Raw genomic sequence first — 12,533 nt, forward strand, 5'->3', positions numbered from 1 at the left:
TACATGAACTCATGCTAGATACATAGTTACTGAATCGTAACCTTATAGGGGATGGCCACTAGTAGTGTTCTGAACATGTTACAAAAACACTTCAAATGGTGCTTTACATTGACCGAATGACCGACCACTACAGCAGAGAATACTAATGGAGCATTGCATCCACTATCCAGAGCTTCAAGTGAGTTGAGACTAAGAAATATAACAGTGTATAAACACCCATTTAAAATATTAATGAATAGCAGAAAAATACATGTATAGTTCTCACCTTTATAGAAGCACAAATAGCATCTCGACTGACCATAACGATGCCATCTACTAGTTCTCTGCACAGGCGAAATGTTTCCTCCCCTACAGTTTTGACAGCTACACCATCTGCAAAACCACCAACATGCTCTAACATGACCCTCTTGCCATGACACAATGACAATGCCATTGCATTTGCATCTGAGGGTTCTACTCCGATTATTTTCACCTGTACCAAAAAAAAAGGCAAAACATACAAAAAAAATATCAGCCTGGATAGAAACCAGCGCAAGGTAGCTATACTGGGTTCAATTGTGCAGAGGATTGCAGTAAAATATTGATTCAACATGAAAGAATTCAACTACACAAATGCAATTAAATATCAAATCCAAGTCTCCATGATGGCATGCAAAGAAAGTCGTTGTCTTGAGCATAGGATTGTTTTTGTAAAGAAATGGAACGATGGAAAACTGACCTCTGGGCGAACCCGTTTCACATAAGCAGCAATTCCAGCGATTAATCCACCACCTCCCACAGGTACAAATATTGCATGCAGTGGACCTTGCAGTTGCCGAACAATTTCCATGCCGACAGTTCCTTGTCCAGTGATAACATCAGGATGGTCAAATGGAGGTATGAATGTGCGACCTTCCTGCTCACATCGTAATTTTGCATATGACTGAGCTTCATCGTATGAGTCCCCCTCGAGGACTACCGTTGCACCCAACCTCTCCACTGATTTCCACTGGAATTAAGGTGTTAAGTTTATTATTCAGTGAGCATTAAGTAAAATGAATCGTGAAAAGGGAAGCCTTAAGTTTGGCATCTAAAGATCAGAAACCTTGATTTCTGGTGTTGTCACCGGCATGACGATGACGGCATCACATCCCAGTCTCTGAGCGGAAAGAGCAACTCCCTGGGCATGGTTTCCAGCAGATGAGCAGATGACGCCCCTCTCCAACTGCTCAGGGGAGAGCTTTGCCATCATATTATATGCCCCACGCAGCTTGAATGAGAATACCTATACACCAAACAAACAAAATTTGAGAAAGAAAAGAAAGAAAGCATAGAAGTGAAATAGTACATTTCAGGGAACTTGAAATTAACCACATAGAAGAACTAAATACAGTCAAGCAAAATAAATTAGGAACTGTACTGTATGTAAAAGGTGCGTACGCAAAACAGATAGGGAAACAAATACGAACTTCCCAGACCCTGAATCATGCTGCATTCCACAAGCATAGCTTAAGCTCAAAAAGTGAGATTTCAAAGAAATAAAAGTTTCGTGGAATCAAGTTTCAGACTCTGTCAAGTAAAAAAAACAGCCACATCAAGATTTCAGCACTATAAAAATCAAGCGTTAATTAACAAAGGTAAAAGTGCAAAATATCCTAAAACATCTATTCTCCTGGGAGAAAGCGTTGACAAAATGACAAGATCGTATGAAAGCCAAGGTGGAAAATTAAAGGGAATGTCCAAGTACCTGTCCAGGCACCAAGAGAATCCATGAGATTCTGTGAATCCAAACATCCTATTCAAACCCGCAGAACCATAACACGACACTACCGAGGTAAACACCCAAAAAGTATCACCGTTACCAAAATATTCCATTGAACTTGGTTATTGAGGAGTGCAAAATGTATCCACAAACACAAGTAGCAGCTAAAACTTCCAAACCCTGGCATTTCGATGAAAGCATGCTGTTTCGTTGGCAATAGAAATGCGTAAATAGCCGCGTCCATGAACACAAAACCAACCCAAAAAGGTGGCGGGGACAAGTAAATGGAAGGCTGAGCGTCGCCGTCGATTACCGGCTGCAGGTCCTCGCGCTTGATCCAGAGGTTGACCCCGAGGCGGTCGGAGAGCTTGGTGGCGAGCTGCAGCGGCGACTCGATTGCCACGTCGTACACCTTGGACGACAGCACGCTGGTGAGGTACTCCATCGCGCCGGGCCCTCCTCCTCCCCCAGGCGCCGCGTCCCCGAACCCATCCCCATCCGCCGCGCCCGCGCCTCGCTCCCGGAACCCCGCCACGAGGCACCCGCTCTCCCGCTGCAGCGACTCCGGCACCACCCGCACCATCGGCGCCGGGACGGCAGCGAGCGCCGCCGCCTCCGCGGGCGTCGTCGCCGCGGCGCTCACGCGGGAGGGCCGGCGGCCGTCGCGGCAGAGGGCGGCGGCCGCGGGGAAGGAGGCCGAGGCGGCTGCGGCGGTGGCGGCGGCCGCCATGGTGGTGGTGGTGGTGGTGGTGGTGCGGTGCCCTCCCCGAATTTCTGATTTGTTTTCCTACGCTAGGCGGCGGCGGGCGGGTAAAGCGCAGCGGGATGCGTCGTCACGAGTCGCGCCCCGCGGGATGATATGATGTGGCGCGGACGAGGACGTGGGTCGTGGGGAGGGTGGTGGAGGCCGGGGCCCGCGCCGGAACGGGGGCTCAGCGTCGCTGCGTCAGGACTCAGGATCCCCACGGTGTGGCCGTATCCGCGCGCGCGCGCCTGGTTCCTTGGCCGTTTCTACCGTCGTTTTCCGCGCGGGCGCCGGGGTGGGAAGCCCGGGAGGCATGCTTAACACGAGCACGTCGAGGGAGACCGGCGGCGGCTGGGCCGGACGCGTAATGGCGTACGGGATTCGTTTCTTTTTATCGCTGTCAGGGTGGCGAGCAAAACGATCCCACTTTGCCCCACTTCTTCTGATTTTCATCGATCAACCCAGCAGTCACCATAGTTCGACTTCGCCTTGTTACTTCGCCCCGCGTAAAAGTCTCCACCGCCAAGTTAGCAAATCAAAGAAGTCGTTTGCACCGTCGAAAGACGATGTACCGCACTGGGTAGCCCAGTCAAACTGAGCAACCCACCATGATCCACTGCAAGCCTAATTGTCCTACGATGCTATTACCGCAAGCGCCATCCTCCGACGCAGTCCCACGCTGCACTGACCGTTGTCAAGAAACGCCAGCCGTCGTGGTCTGCTACAAGCAGCCAAAATAGATACCATACGACAACCCCTGGCCGCCGCCAAACCTGCGATCGCCTCCACATGGCCTCGGCAACACCGTCCAGCTTGCCACGCGACGGAAATGCCGCCACCAGCTGCTGCCGCCCGTGACCAACGGAACAGAAATGCCACCAACCAGATGGATCTCTAAAGATAACGCCTCCAAGGAGGGCACGACGCTAATGGTGCCGCCGTCGCTCGTCCAGGAACTAGATGGGGTTTTCACCTAGAGTATCCTGTGCAGTAGGATTTTAGCTCAGACATGACGCCCTGTTGAGAGAACGACGCCATAGGGTGCTGCCGTAATCTCCACCAGCAAACGTCGGCAAGGGATTTTGCCCGGAGCATCCCAACCCCTCACTACACGAACACGGCTCGGCACTCCCAAACTGCAGTCACGTCAGCCCATCTGGGGCGGCATCGCCGCCATACCTCCACCTCCGCTTGCTTGCCACCGAGTCCACCGGACCCCCACTCCTCACGGCCTCCTCCACACCGTGCGAGCCCCCACTAGTGCTCAGCCACCTTCCTCTCCTGTCGTCGCCTCCGCAACTCCTCAGCCGAGGAGAGGTGGCCCGACGACGCCCGCAGCACCACCTCGGTACTCGGTGCCACCAGCGTGCCCCTGTGCCAGGTGTCCTTGCTGCGCCTCCATGGCGTCGCTCGCACACCTTGCACATGCCACCCCGACCGCGACACCACGCCGCCGCCGTTGAAGGCGTGGGAGCTATCGTGCCCCGGCCTATCGCTCGCCCTACTTGACCGTCATCGCGCTGACACCGTGCAACCACACGCTAGACCGGGCGCCCTCCGTCCGCCGCCGCTAGCCGGTCCTCTCCTTCCACCACTCAGCGCCACCTCCCTTCGTGCCCGGGGCCAGCCTTCGCGGGCCATGTCGGTCAGCCTCCTTCGTGCTGACACCGTGGAGCCACACGCCGGCCTTCGTCCGTATGCCGCTGCCGGTCGGTCATCTCCTTCCCCGCGCGGCGCCTCCTGACCTCCACGTTGTCGCCAACCCCCGCACCGTTGCCGTCGGCCCTAGCCACCACGGCCTTGACCTCCGCCACCGCCTCGGCCCGTCGATCCTCCCGCCGAGCAACGAGGCTGAACCACCGGCACACCAGCCCCCGCCAGGCCCATCCACGTGACGCCCCGTGGCTGCCCACGCCGTCCTCCCTTCTCGCTCCGCCGCTCGCTCCCCTCCGGCGCCACCAGCGAGGCGTCATCCTTGGCGTCTCGACCGCCATCGCCCTCCTACTCGTCGGCGGGCTATCGGCGGCGGATCCGCCCTCGGGGCACCGGATCCGCACCGGCCACCCACGCGGGCACCGCCATGGCCATCCTCTCCGTTGACTGGGCGGCCGCGGCCGCGGCCGCCTGGACCCAAAGGGGGGGAGTCGCCCCGCCGCCGCCATCATTGCGGCCGGTCAGGCTTCCAGAGGATGGCTCGGACGGCGGCGCGGCGAAAAGAGGAGGGAGAGGAGTGGAAGGTGGCGGTGGCGGTCGCCCGCCCGTGTCGCCCACGTGGGGGCGACGCGAGGGGAGCGAGATGGAATGACTGCTGCTTGTGATTCATGTGACTGCAAAATAAATTAGTAAATTGTTCTTTCAAAACTTTACCTAATTCGCAAAGAATCATGGGCATGTGACTATACACGTTCGTCGATAGTACACTATTTATTTTGACGTAATGTTATTGTAAGATTCGGATGGTGGTTGCCTCTACCAACAGAAAATGCAAGGTGAAAAGAATGACAAAATTAGGACTGCAGAATATACACGTGAAAGAACATCGCTAGTGCTCTCTTCTAAAAGAAAAGAGCATTAATACAAAGGTGCTCAGAAAAATGAACGACCAGATCAGCACTTCGCAGGTTTTATTAATACTTGGTTTAGTTGGGAAATGATGCATTTCGTCCATACTCGATTGCGTGATGCTGTTCTGTACGAAGAGGAATCAAAATTCAGCACCAATCATCATAATGCTTGCAATTTGCAAAAAAGAAAACACAAGCATGTGTTCCCTTGTTACACCTGTAACTCGACTACGATAAACTTGTTATGTGCACAAGAACTCACGGAAATCGTAGAGCTTCTCCTGCTCAGACTTGTCTGAACCTATTTAAACGAATACTCAAAATAGCACGACGCGAGGCAAGTTGTATGGGATACAGAGAGATATTAGCCTTATTTTTTGCAACGAGAAGGTCGTAGAGCCCAACCAACTTCTATCCAGAGGTGACATGAAGAGGCCTCCAAGTCCTTTTCCTGATTCTGGGACGGTTTACGGCAAGTTGGAGTAGTAGGAAACACTCGTGTAACCTTTTCTGACCTGATTCACTCAACGTGCAACGGCCACTGCCCGAGGTGTGCATGTGAAAACAGGACATACGACATGCCACGCGGTGCAACAGAGACGAGGACCACATCGTGGCTCCAGGTCTTACAATTCAATCTGGATGGAACAAATTTGGCTCAAAGCACGAGTCTTTTCCGGTATTTAAATATGATCTAGAACTGTTTTAAAACAAGTATCGTCGTCTACCGACCCTATCCTATCTGCAGATAACAATCACTAAATCAGCACGAGTGCCATGAGCTATTTCTATACTATCTACCCTCGAAAGGTGTACAAATTCAAAAGCACAAATCACAGGTGTCCTCCAACTGTTTACCTCTTGGAGTGCTTAGAGGCCAAAATACTTAGGCTTCATTTGGATGTCGATATTGTGGGATTTGGCATTGAATTGATCCCAATACCAAATCAGAGTAGTTTTGAAAATGGGTCACAATACCAAAGCGATTGTTTGGATGTCAATGAAATTGCTAGATGGAATTCAACGAGAGTGCCAATACCTATTCATGTTTGGATGTGCATGTAGTAAGATTTGGCATTGACTCATCTTCTCTCCCCGCTGCTCCTCCCATCGCCGCTGGCCGCACCCCCACCAGCTCCTCCTCCATGCATCATGGACGCCCAGATCCACCAGCCACAAAGAGCTGTTGCCGTGGAGATGAGGAAACCGAGCCGCCGCTCCATTTGGCGAAGGGAGGGAGAAAGGGGAGCAGCGGGGAGGGACAGTGGAGCGAGGTAGGGGAGGAGCAACGCGGCACTTCAAGGGCAGCGTCACTCGTCGACGGAGCGAGGCAAGGGAGGAGCGGTGCAGCGCGGAGGGAGGGGAGGGCGTGGGTGGCTCGCCAGCGGAGGGGCGGTGCGGCTTGCCGCTGAGGGAGGCAGGGGAGGATAGGGAGGGGGCGGGGCGCCAACAGCGAGGAAGAAGGGTGCTGCCGGGAGAAAGAAGGGGCGTCGGCTGCGAAGAAGAAGATCGAGGAGGGGGCCGCGGCCACAGCGGAGTAGAGGCGCGGCGGCGGCAGCATCGTCGAGAGAACAGCTGCACGGGCGTTTTTCAGGAGGAACGCGAATTCAACACGATATGGAGGGGAAGGGATCAGTATTGAGGGGAAGGGTATACTGGAGCGATGAATACCGGTCGGTACTGGAGTCTATTTCCAATTCCGAATTCCAAACCATCCAAACAGCTGGAATTTGAGCTAGTCAATTCCAATTTCCAATTCTGAGGCTGAATATCTACGTCCAAACACTACCTTAATGATTTTATACACAACTAAGTATATTAGGCATCAAGGTCTGCATTTTGCTGCATCCAGATCATATACTATATCTTAATACCAATTGCTAAGTGGAGAATATTTTAAAAAAACAATTATCAGCGCTGTAGTTACATGATTCCTTCAGATCATGATGCGTGATGTAGTGTGCAAACAAAATATCAGCACAATGTAATGTCATGACAAATTGTTCAGCACAGGAGCAAGCCTATGCTTCTGTTTGTGTCATCCTGTTGTGTTTTACATGTGAGCAATGTCAATGTCTGAATATGTCACAATCAGTTCTCCAACTGAAATTAATTCACAACCAAAAACAAGATGATAGAGACCCTCCTAGTCTAGATCATTGCAAAAGTACAAAATGCTTAATCCAAAGAGAATATATGAACCAATACTGAGCTTCATACACAAGTACACAATGTCCATAAACTAAGCTTTCCAGTTAATAATATATACCTGTGCTTATTGTGAATGAACAGATTGTGTTACATATGGACCAAAATTCTTAAACAAGTTTCATCCGCCAACCTCCTTATGTCAGTATCCTAGGGATAGGAATATAATCATGTGATAGATATCAAATGTATCATACAGTGCAACAGAGTAATCATAAGCAATAATGTTGTGTTCAATGTGATTCTTAATATTTCTCCTAACCAGAATTGCTACTTCTGAAAAGCTGCATCTTTTATTATCAGCTTCAAAATCGGAGGATCGAATTGGCTTCTTTTGAAAGAAAGGAAAATATCTTATGTTACTGAAAAGTAATGCTAAAAGTATCACCATGAACTTCCTATCCCAAATCAACCAGCTACAACCAACCAACCAAAAAATAAAAGCAACTTATTGCACTTAAGCTATTCAGACAAGAAGTAAAAAGAGAATACCAACAAGATGTTGTCCAACATCAATCTGTATGAGGGCAAGTTGATGGCATGACGGCAACATCAACCTCGGTCAGTGCTGAATCTGTACTGCACTTAAGCTTATTGGTATAATAGACATTGCTGGAACGCTGGAGGTTAGTTGTTCTCTATTCTCTCAACAAAACCTTACATGTGCTTCACAAGGCCAAAGCAAGATTCTCAGAACACATAACATTGAAATCAGCATAGATAAAAACCAGAAATTTACATATGTGGTCACCTCAATGAGATCCTGTAACTTGTAGGCAAGTTGAATTTCATAGCAACCATGGTGACATATTAGAGGTGCCTCTTTTTTACATATATTTTTAAAAAACAATTGCACGAGCATAAAGGAATAGGTAGTCCGTAGTCCTCCTGAGTAACTCAACTGTTGACTAGACACAAGGGAGTATTTGTTTTAGCTTTTCTAGGTATATCTAGGTGCATAGCAAAGCTAAGTATCTAGAAAAGCCAAAACAAATATTAATTTGGGACGGAGGGAGTATCTATAGGTACCTACTGAGTACTCCAGCTATCCAATACTCTGAGAATCCATTCTTAACAATGACTTTGCAATAGACAATTGTGATTAAGTAATTATAGCTCCAAAAGATAATAAACCAAAACTTACCTCATGGCAGTTTAGATTGACTCTGGAGATGTGATGTGGAACTGGAAGATCCCATTAGATGCAACTAATGCAGTTTGTGGTATTAGACATGCCATTGAGCCAACAGGCTGCCTAATCACCTGAGCACAGGAAACCTGCAGTAATTTCTCTAAACCATCATGACATCAGATATCGTGAGCATACTGAAAGTATCACTCTAGTAGTGCGGTTCAGCCAAGCCTCCTGAACTGTGTTAGTACCCAAATTTTTTATACTACAATAATCATGATTTGCACTGCAGTTTTTCAGTTTGAATATAGAAAGAACATGCCTTGTGATGATCAATACAGATAACAGATGTTATGGTACTGTTTTTGTTCATATTTTTTTGCTAGTTCATTTGGCCTTCTGCCTTTTTCTTTTCAATCTCCTTATGAAGGAAAACCAATATTGTTTCTGTGGCATGGTTTGGCGCAATGCCTTCTGTAATCATCCTCCTCAAATACTTGTCAGCTTCCTTTAATCTACCAGCTTTTGCATTAATATTGATCAAGGTATTAAAAGTGACAACATCTGGCTTCATCCCGCTTCTGACTATCTGCTCAAACAAGCAGCTTGCTTCTTCAACCTTCCCAACCTTCCCGAACTGATGGATCAGTGTGTTATACATGACAATGTCCATGTAAACACCTTTCTTTGACAACCGGTCAATAATTGTGCTAGCAAACTCTGCTTTTCCCATCTGGCCAAGACCCTGAATGATTAGATTATATGTTGCTACATCATTAGGGCAGAGCTGTCCGCCCCTCTCGTGAAGAATTGCCCACACCTGTTTCAGATAACCCTTCTTGACAAATGAGGTCATCAGTGAATTGTATGTATAGCTTGTCCCTTTGTTTCCTAGATTTGTAAAGATCTCAAATAACTTGCAGGCTACACTCAACTTCCCTTTGGCTAAAAAAATTGACAAGTATGTATTGATCATGTCAGCATCGAAAGTTTTGCCCCCCATACCTTGCACCCTCTGCCCTCTGTGCATTGTAAATATAACAGAGTTGTTCAAACTGTCAGCACGTTTAGCAATATGATCCAAGTGTGGTGACAATGACCAATCATCCTTGGGATCATTATTTGTGGGTCCTTCATCAGTATCAGTGCGTCCCGCAGGGTTAACCAAACTCATCACATCATCCATATTACCATCAAAGGAAAACATTGGTGTCCCATCTTTCCCTCTGTCCTGAGGGCCTCTCAGGGCAACCATCATGTTTGATTTCCACCGAATGGCATCCGGCAATACAGAGCCGTCCCTTATAAACTTTACTATTTGTTCTTCCAGGTCCCAACGTTTACTCTTGTTGAAACCTATTAGCAATGATGTTATGGTAACCAAATCAACAACGAAGCCCCGCTGCTCCATCTCCTTCACCAAGTCTAGGGCCTCTGCAACTTGGTCCCCCACCCCCTCCTTGCAGAACTCCCTCACCATGATACTATAAGCAATTCCATCTAACAGTTGCCCTTTCCTTCTTAGCTCATAAAACAGCCGACATGCTGCTTCTGCCCTCCCATTCTTGAACAGCCCATCGATCACAGTGTTGTGCGTGCTCGCTGAGCATTGGATTCCATCCGCTACCATTGTCTCAAAAAAACCACATGCCTCATCAAGCTTCTTCGCTTTAAACAGCCCATCGAGGAGCGAATTGTACACCACAACATCACTCACCGCACTGCTGCCCCGCATCTCATGAAACACACGCAATGCGTCATCCATCCGAAAACTCTTGCAGCATCCGTTCACCACTGCTCGGTAAGTGAACACATCTGGCTCGATTCCAGAAGACTTCATTTCATCAAAGGTCACCAAAGCATCAGTAACCCGCCCACCAATCACAAGCGCTCGGATGATCGAATTATACGTGCATATGTCCGGCGCAACAGGTGGAGTGGCAGCCTTCATTGCCACGAATAGCCTCAGCGACATATCCATCTGCCTCCACTTGCCAAACGCGTAGATGCAAATATTGTAGAACCTTACATTCGAAGGGAGGCCCCTCCTCGACATTTCGTCGAACACATGGCGGAAGTCATCGCTGAGGTTCTCCTTCGACAAGGCGAGAAGGAGGCGGTTCGTGGCCCGGACGGGCGGTGGCTGGGAGGCGATTGGAAGCAGCCTGAGGATGGCGGGAACGGCACCGATGAGGTCCGGGGAGGCAATGAGGGAAGGGAGAGCGGCGGCGGCGAGGCGGGGGAGTAGGTCGGGCGGCGCGGCGTCCAAGAGGGCGAGCGCGGCGTCGAGGCGCGAGGCCGAGAGGAGCGAAGCGAGGAGTGCCGGGAGGAGGGTGGCGGGTGACGGGGAGGAGAGCGCGAACTGGAGGAGCGCGTCGAGGAGCGGCGGGGAGCCCGCGGAGAGCGCGCGGAGGAGGGCGGGGAAGGTGGAGGCGAGGAGCGGAGAGGCCGGCGGCGTGGCGGCGAGGAAGAAGGAGAGCTTGGAGGCCGGCGGGAGCGCCGGGTGGCGGAGGATGTGGAGGTGGACGGGGAGCGGCAGCGGCGCCGCGGGCAGCAGCGCGGCGGGCAGGTGCGGCGTGGTGAGGAGGTGGCTGGCGAGGCGGGTGGCGAGGAGCGCGTCGGTGAGGCTGGAGAGCGGCGTGGGGGACGCGGCCGAGAGCCCGCGGCGGATGGGTGCGGCCAGCCCGGGCGCCATATGCTGCCCCCGCGGGCGTGGCTTTGCTGCCTGCGACGGCCCGGCCGCGCTTTCAGGGGGTTCCTCTGTGCGCGACCGCGATTTTGCGTGGTTTTCTCCGTGCGCAGGGCCGCGATTTGGTGGGGTTACCGGCTATCCCACTTCCCCGGCCGGGCGCGCACCGGCACTGATGAGACGATCAGAGCTCGGCTTTGCCGAGTGAGCGTTGGAGTGGGGATCGCCGAGGCGGCTCCGCGACTCTTCAAGACAATGCCGTGTCTTTCTGCAACTCCAAACTCCCGTCAGTCTCAGCCTCGGTGCCATGGCCAACGCTCGTACGTCCTTTTCGCCTCGCTAGGGACGACAAAGAATCCTTGGAAAGATCCAGTGCCACGTCGTGGTCGTGTCGGCTGTATCGCGTTTGCATTTCGCTTCTGCTACCACCCTGCTGATCTGCCATCTGCGCCTTGACGGTAATTCGCCGACCCACGCGCGAGACTTTCAGCAACGAGTATTAGGCTTTAGTTACCCAAAATTTCAATTTTAACACTATGCAAAAAGAATGCAAAAAGAAGATTTCCCGTCACATCAACCTTACGGTACATGCATGGAGTACTGAATATAGACGAAACTAATTAGTTAATATTTGAACAATAATTCACAAATACAAACGAATTACAGTATGCTACAGTACTGACGTAGTGATTTTGGTTGTCCAAATTCGGACGACTAGGCCTTAATTACGAGTGCGGGCAGATCGACCTGCAGACACGTCTTTAAGGATTCTTCTGTACGGACCAACCAGGTTGTCGTGATTTGCATGACACGTCTTTCAAACAAATCAAGCTACAGTGTACATAAGTACATTCGGAGTGCAATTATCCAGCACACTGCACACCCAGTAAGCAAAAGCAGGTTCATGAGCTCGCCTGCTCCTGTAGTATCTCTTTTTCCGAGAGCGTTTTGGACTGCCCAGCTGATCGGAGGCTGATGCCGCGTACCAGCCACTTAGAGTTAATTAGGCCGGATTTGATTATTTTAGCACCTATCATATCGAATATTTAGATACTAATTAGAAATATTAAATGTAGACTATTTACAAAAACTCATTACACAGATGGAGACTAAACTACGAGATGAATCTATTAAGCTTAATTAATCCATCATTAGCAAAAGGGCACAAACAAACCCCACATAAATAATGTTTAAAAAAACCACAGAATACCTGGAAATGTGCAATTATGTGAAGATAAGATGACGGTTCTCCTTATCTTCGATCAACAGGCTCATCTTTCGCCGCGCACACCGATCTCGTGAGATAGGATTTGGTTATCCTGCGATGAACTGATGATCGTAAATTCGTAATGCCCATCGTGATACGCCTGCACGGTGCCCCTGCCGCTGGGAGGGCAGCTGGCAGCAGCACTTGGATTCCATGCAACGCAAAACGGACGGACGATATACGGCCT

General features: G+C 50.4%; 2 protein-coding genes across 2 annotated transcripts in view; both read right to left on the minus strand.

Moving 5' to 3' along the window:
- The window catches only part of LOC101754060 (threonine dehydratase biosynthetic, chloroplastic), a 4,855-nt gene extending 2,281 nt beyond the window's left edge, over positions 1 to 2,574 (minus strand). Inside the window, exons 1-4 of the mRNA XM_004981935.4 lie at positions 2,055 to 2,574; positions 1,085 to 1,264; positions 719 to 988; positions 266 to 472 (exon numbers count right to left, since the gene is read on the minus strand). Of these exons, the coding sequence (XP_004981992.1) occupies positions 266 to 472; positions 719 to 988; positions 1,085 to 1,264; positions 2,055 to 2,471 (1,074 nt within the window). The 5' untranslated portion in view covers positions 2,472 to 2,574. The remainder of the gene's footprint in view (positions 1 to 265; positions 473 to 718; positions 989 to 1,084; positions 1,265 to 2,054) is intronic.
- A 4,693-nt stretch (positions 2,575 to 7,267) lies between these two features.
- On the minus strand, positions 7,268 to 11,338 carry LOC101754456 (pentatricopeptide repeat-containing protein At4g01570). Its single transcript, XM_022829610.1, has one exon. The coding sequence runs from the start codon at positions 11,083 to 11,085 to the stop codon at positions 8,773 to 8,775; it is 2,313 nt and encodes a 770-aa protein (XP_022685345.1). The 5' UTR covers positions 11,086 to 11,338; the 3' UTR covers positions 7,268 to 8,772.
- Positions 11,339 to 12,533: the final 1,195 nt, after the last annotated feature.

Source organism: Setaria italica, chromosome IX (genome assembly GCF_000263155.2).
Source record: "Setaria italica strain Yugu1 chromosome IX, Setaria_italica_v2.0, whole genome shotgun sequence".
Classification (NCBI taxonomy): Eukaryota; Viridiplantae; Streptophyta; class Magnoliopsida; order Poales; family Poaceae; genus Setaria; species Setaria italica.

What these genes read in the sequence shown, in the direction of transcription:
- LOC101754456 (XM_022829610.1), bottom strand. Translation starts at nt 11,085, where the DNA reads ATGGCGCCCGGGCTGGCCGCACCCATCCGCCGCGGGCTCTCGGCCGCG.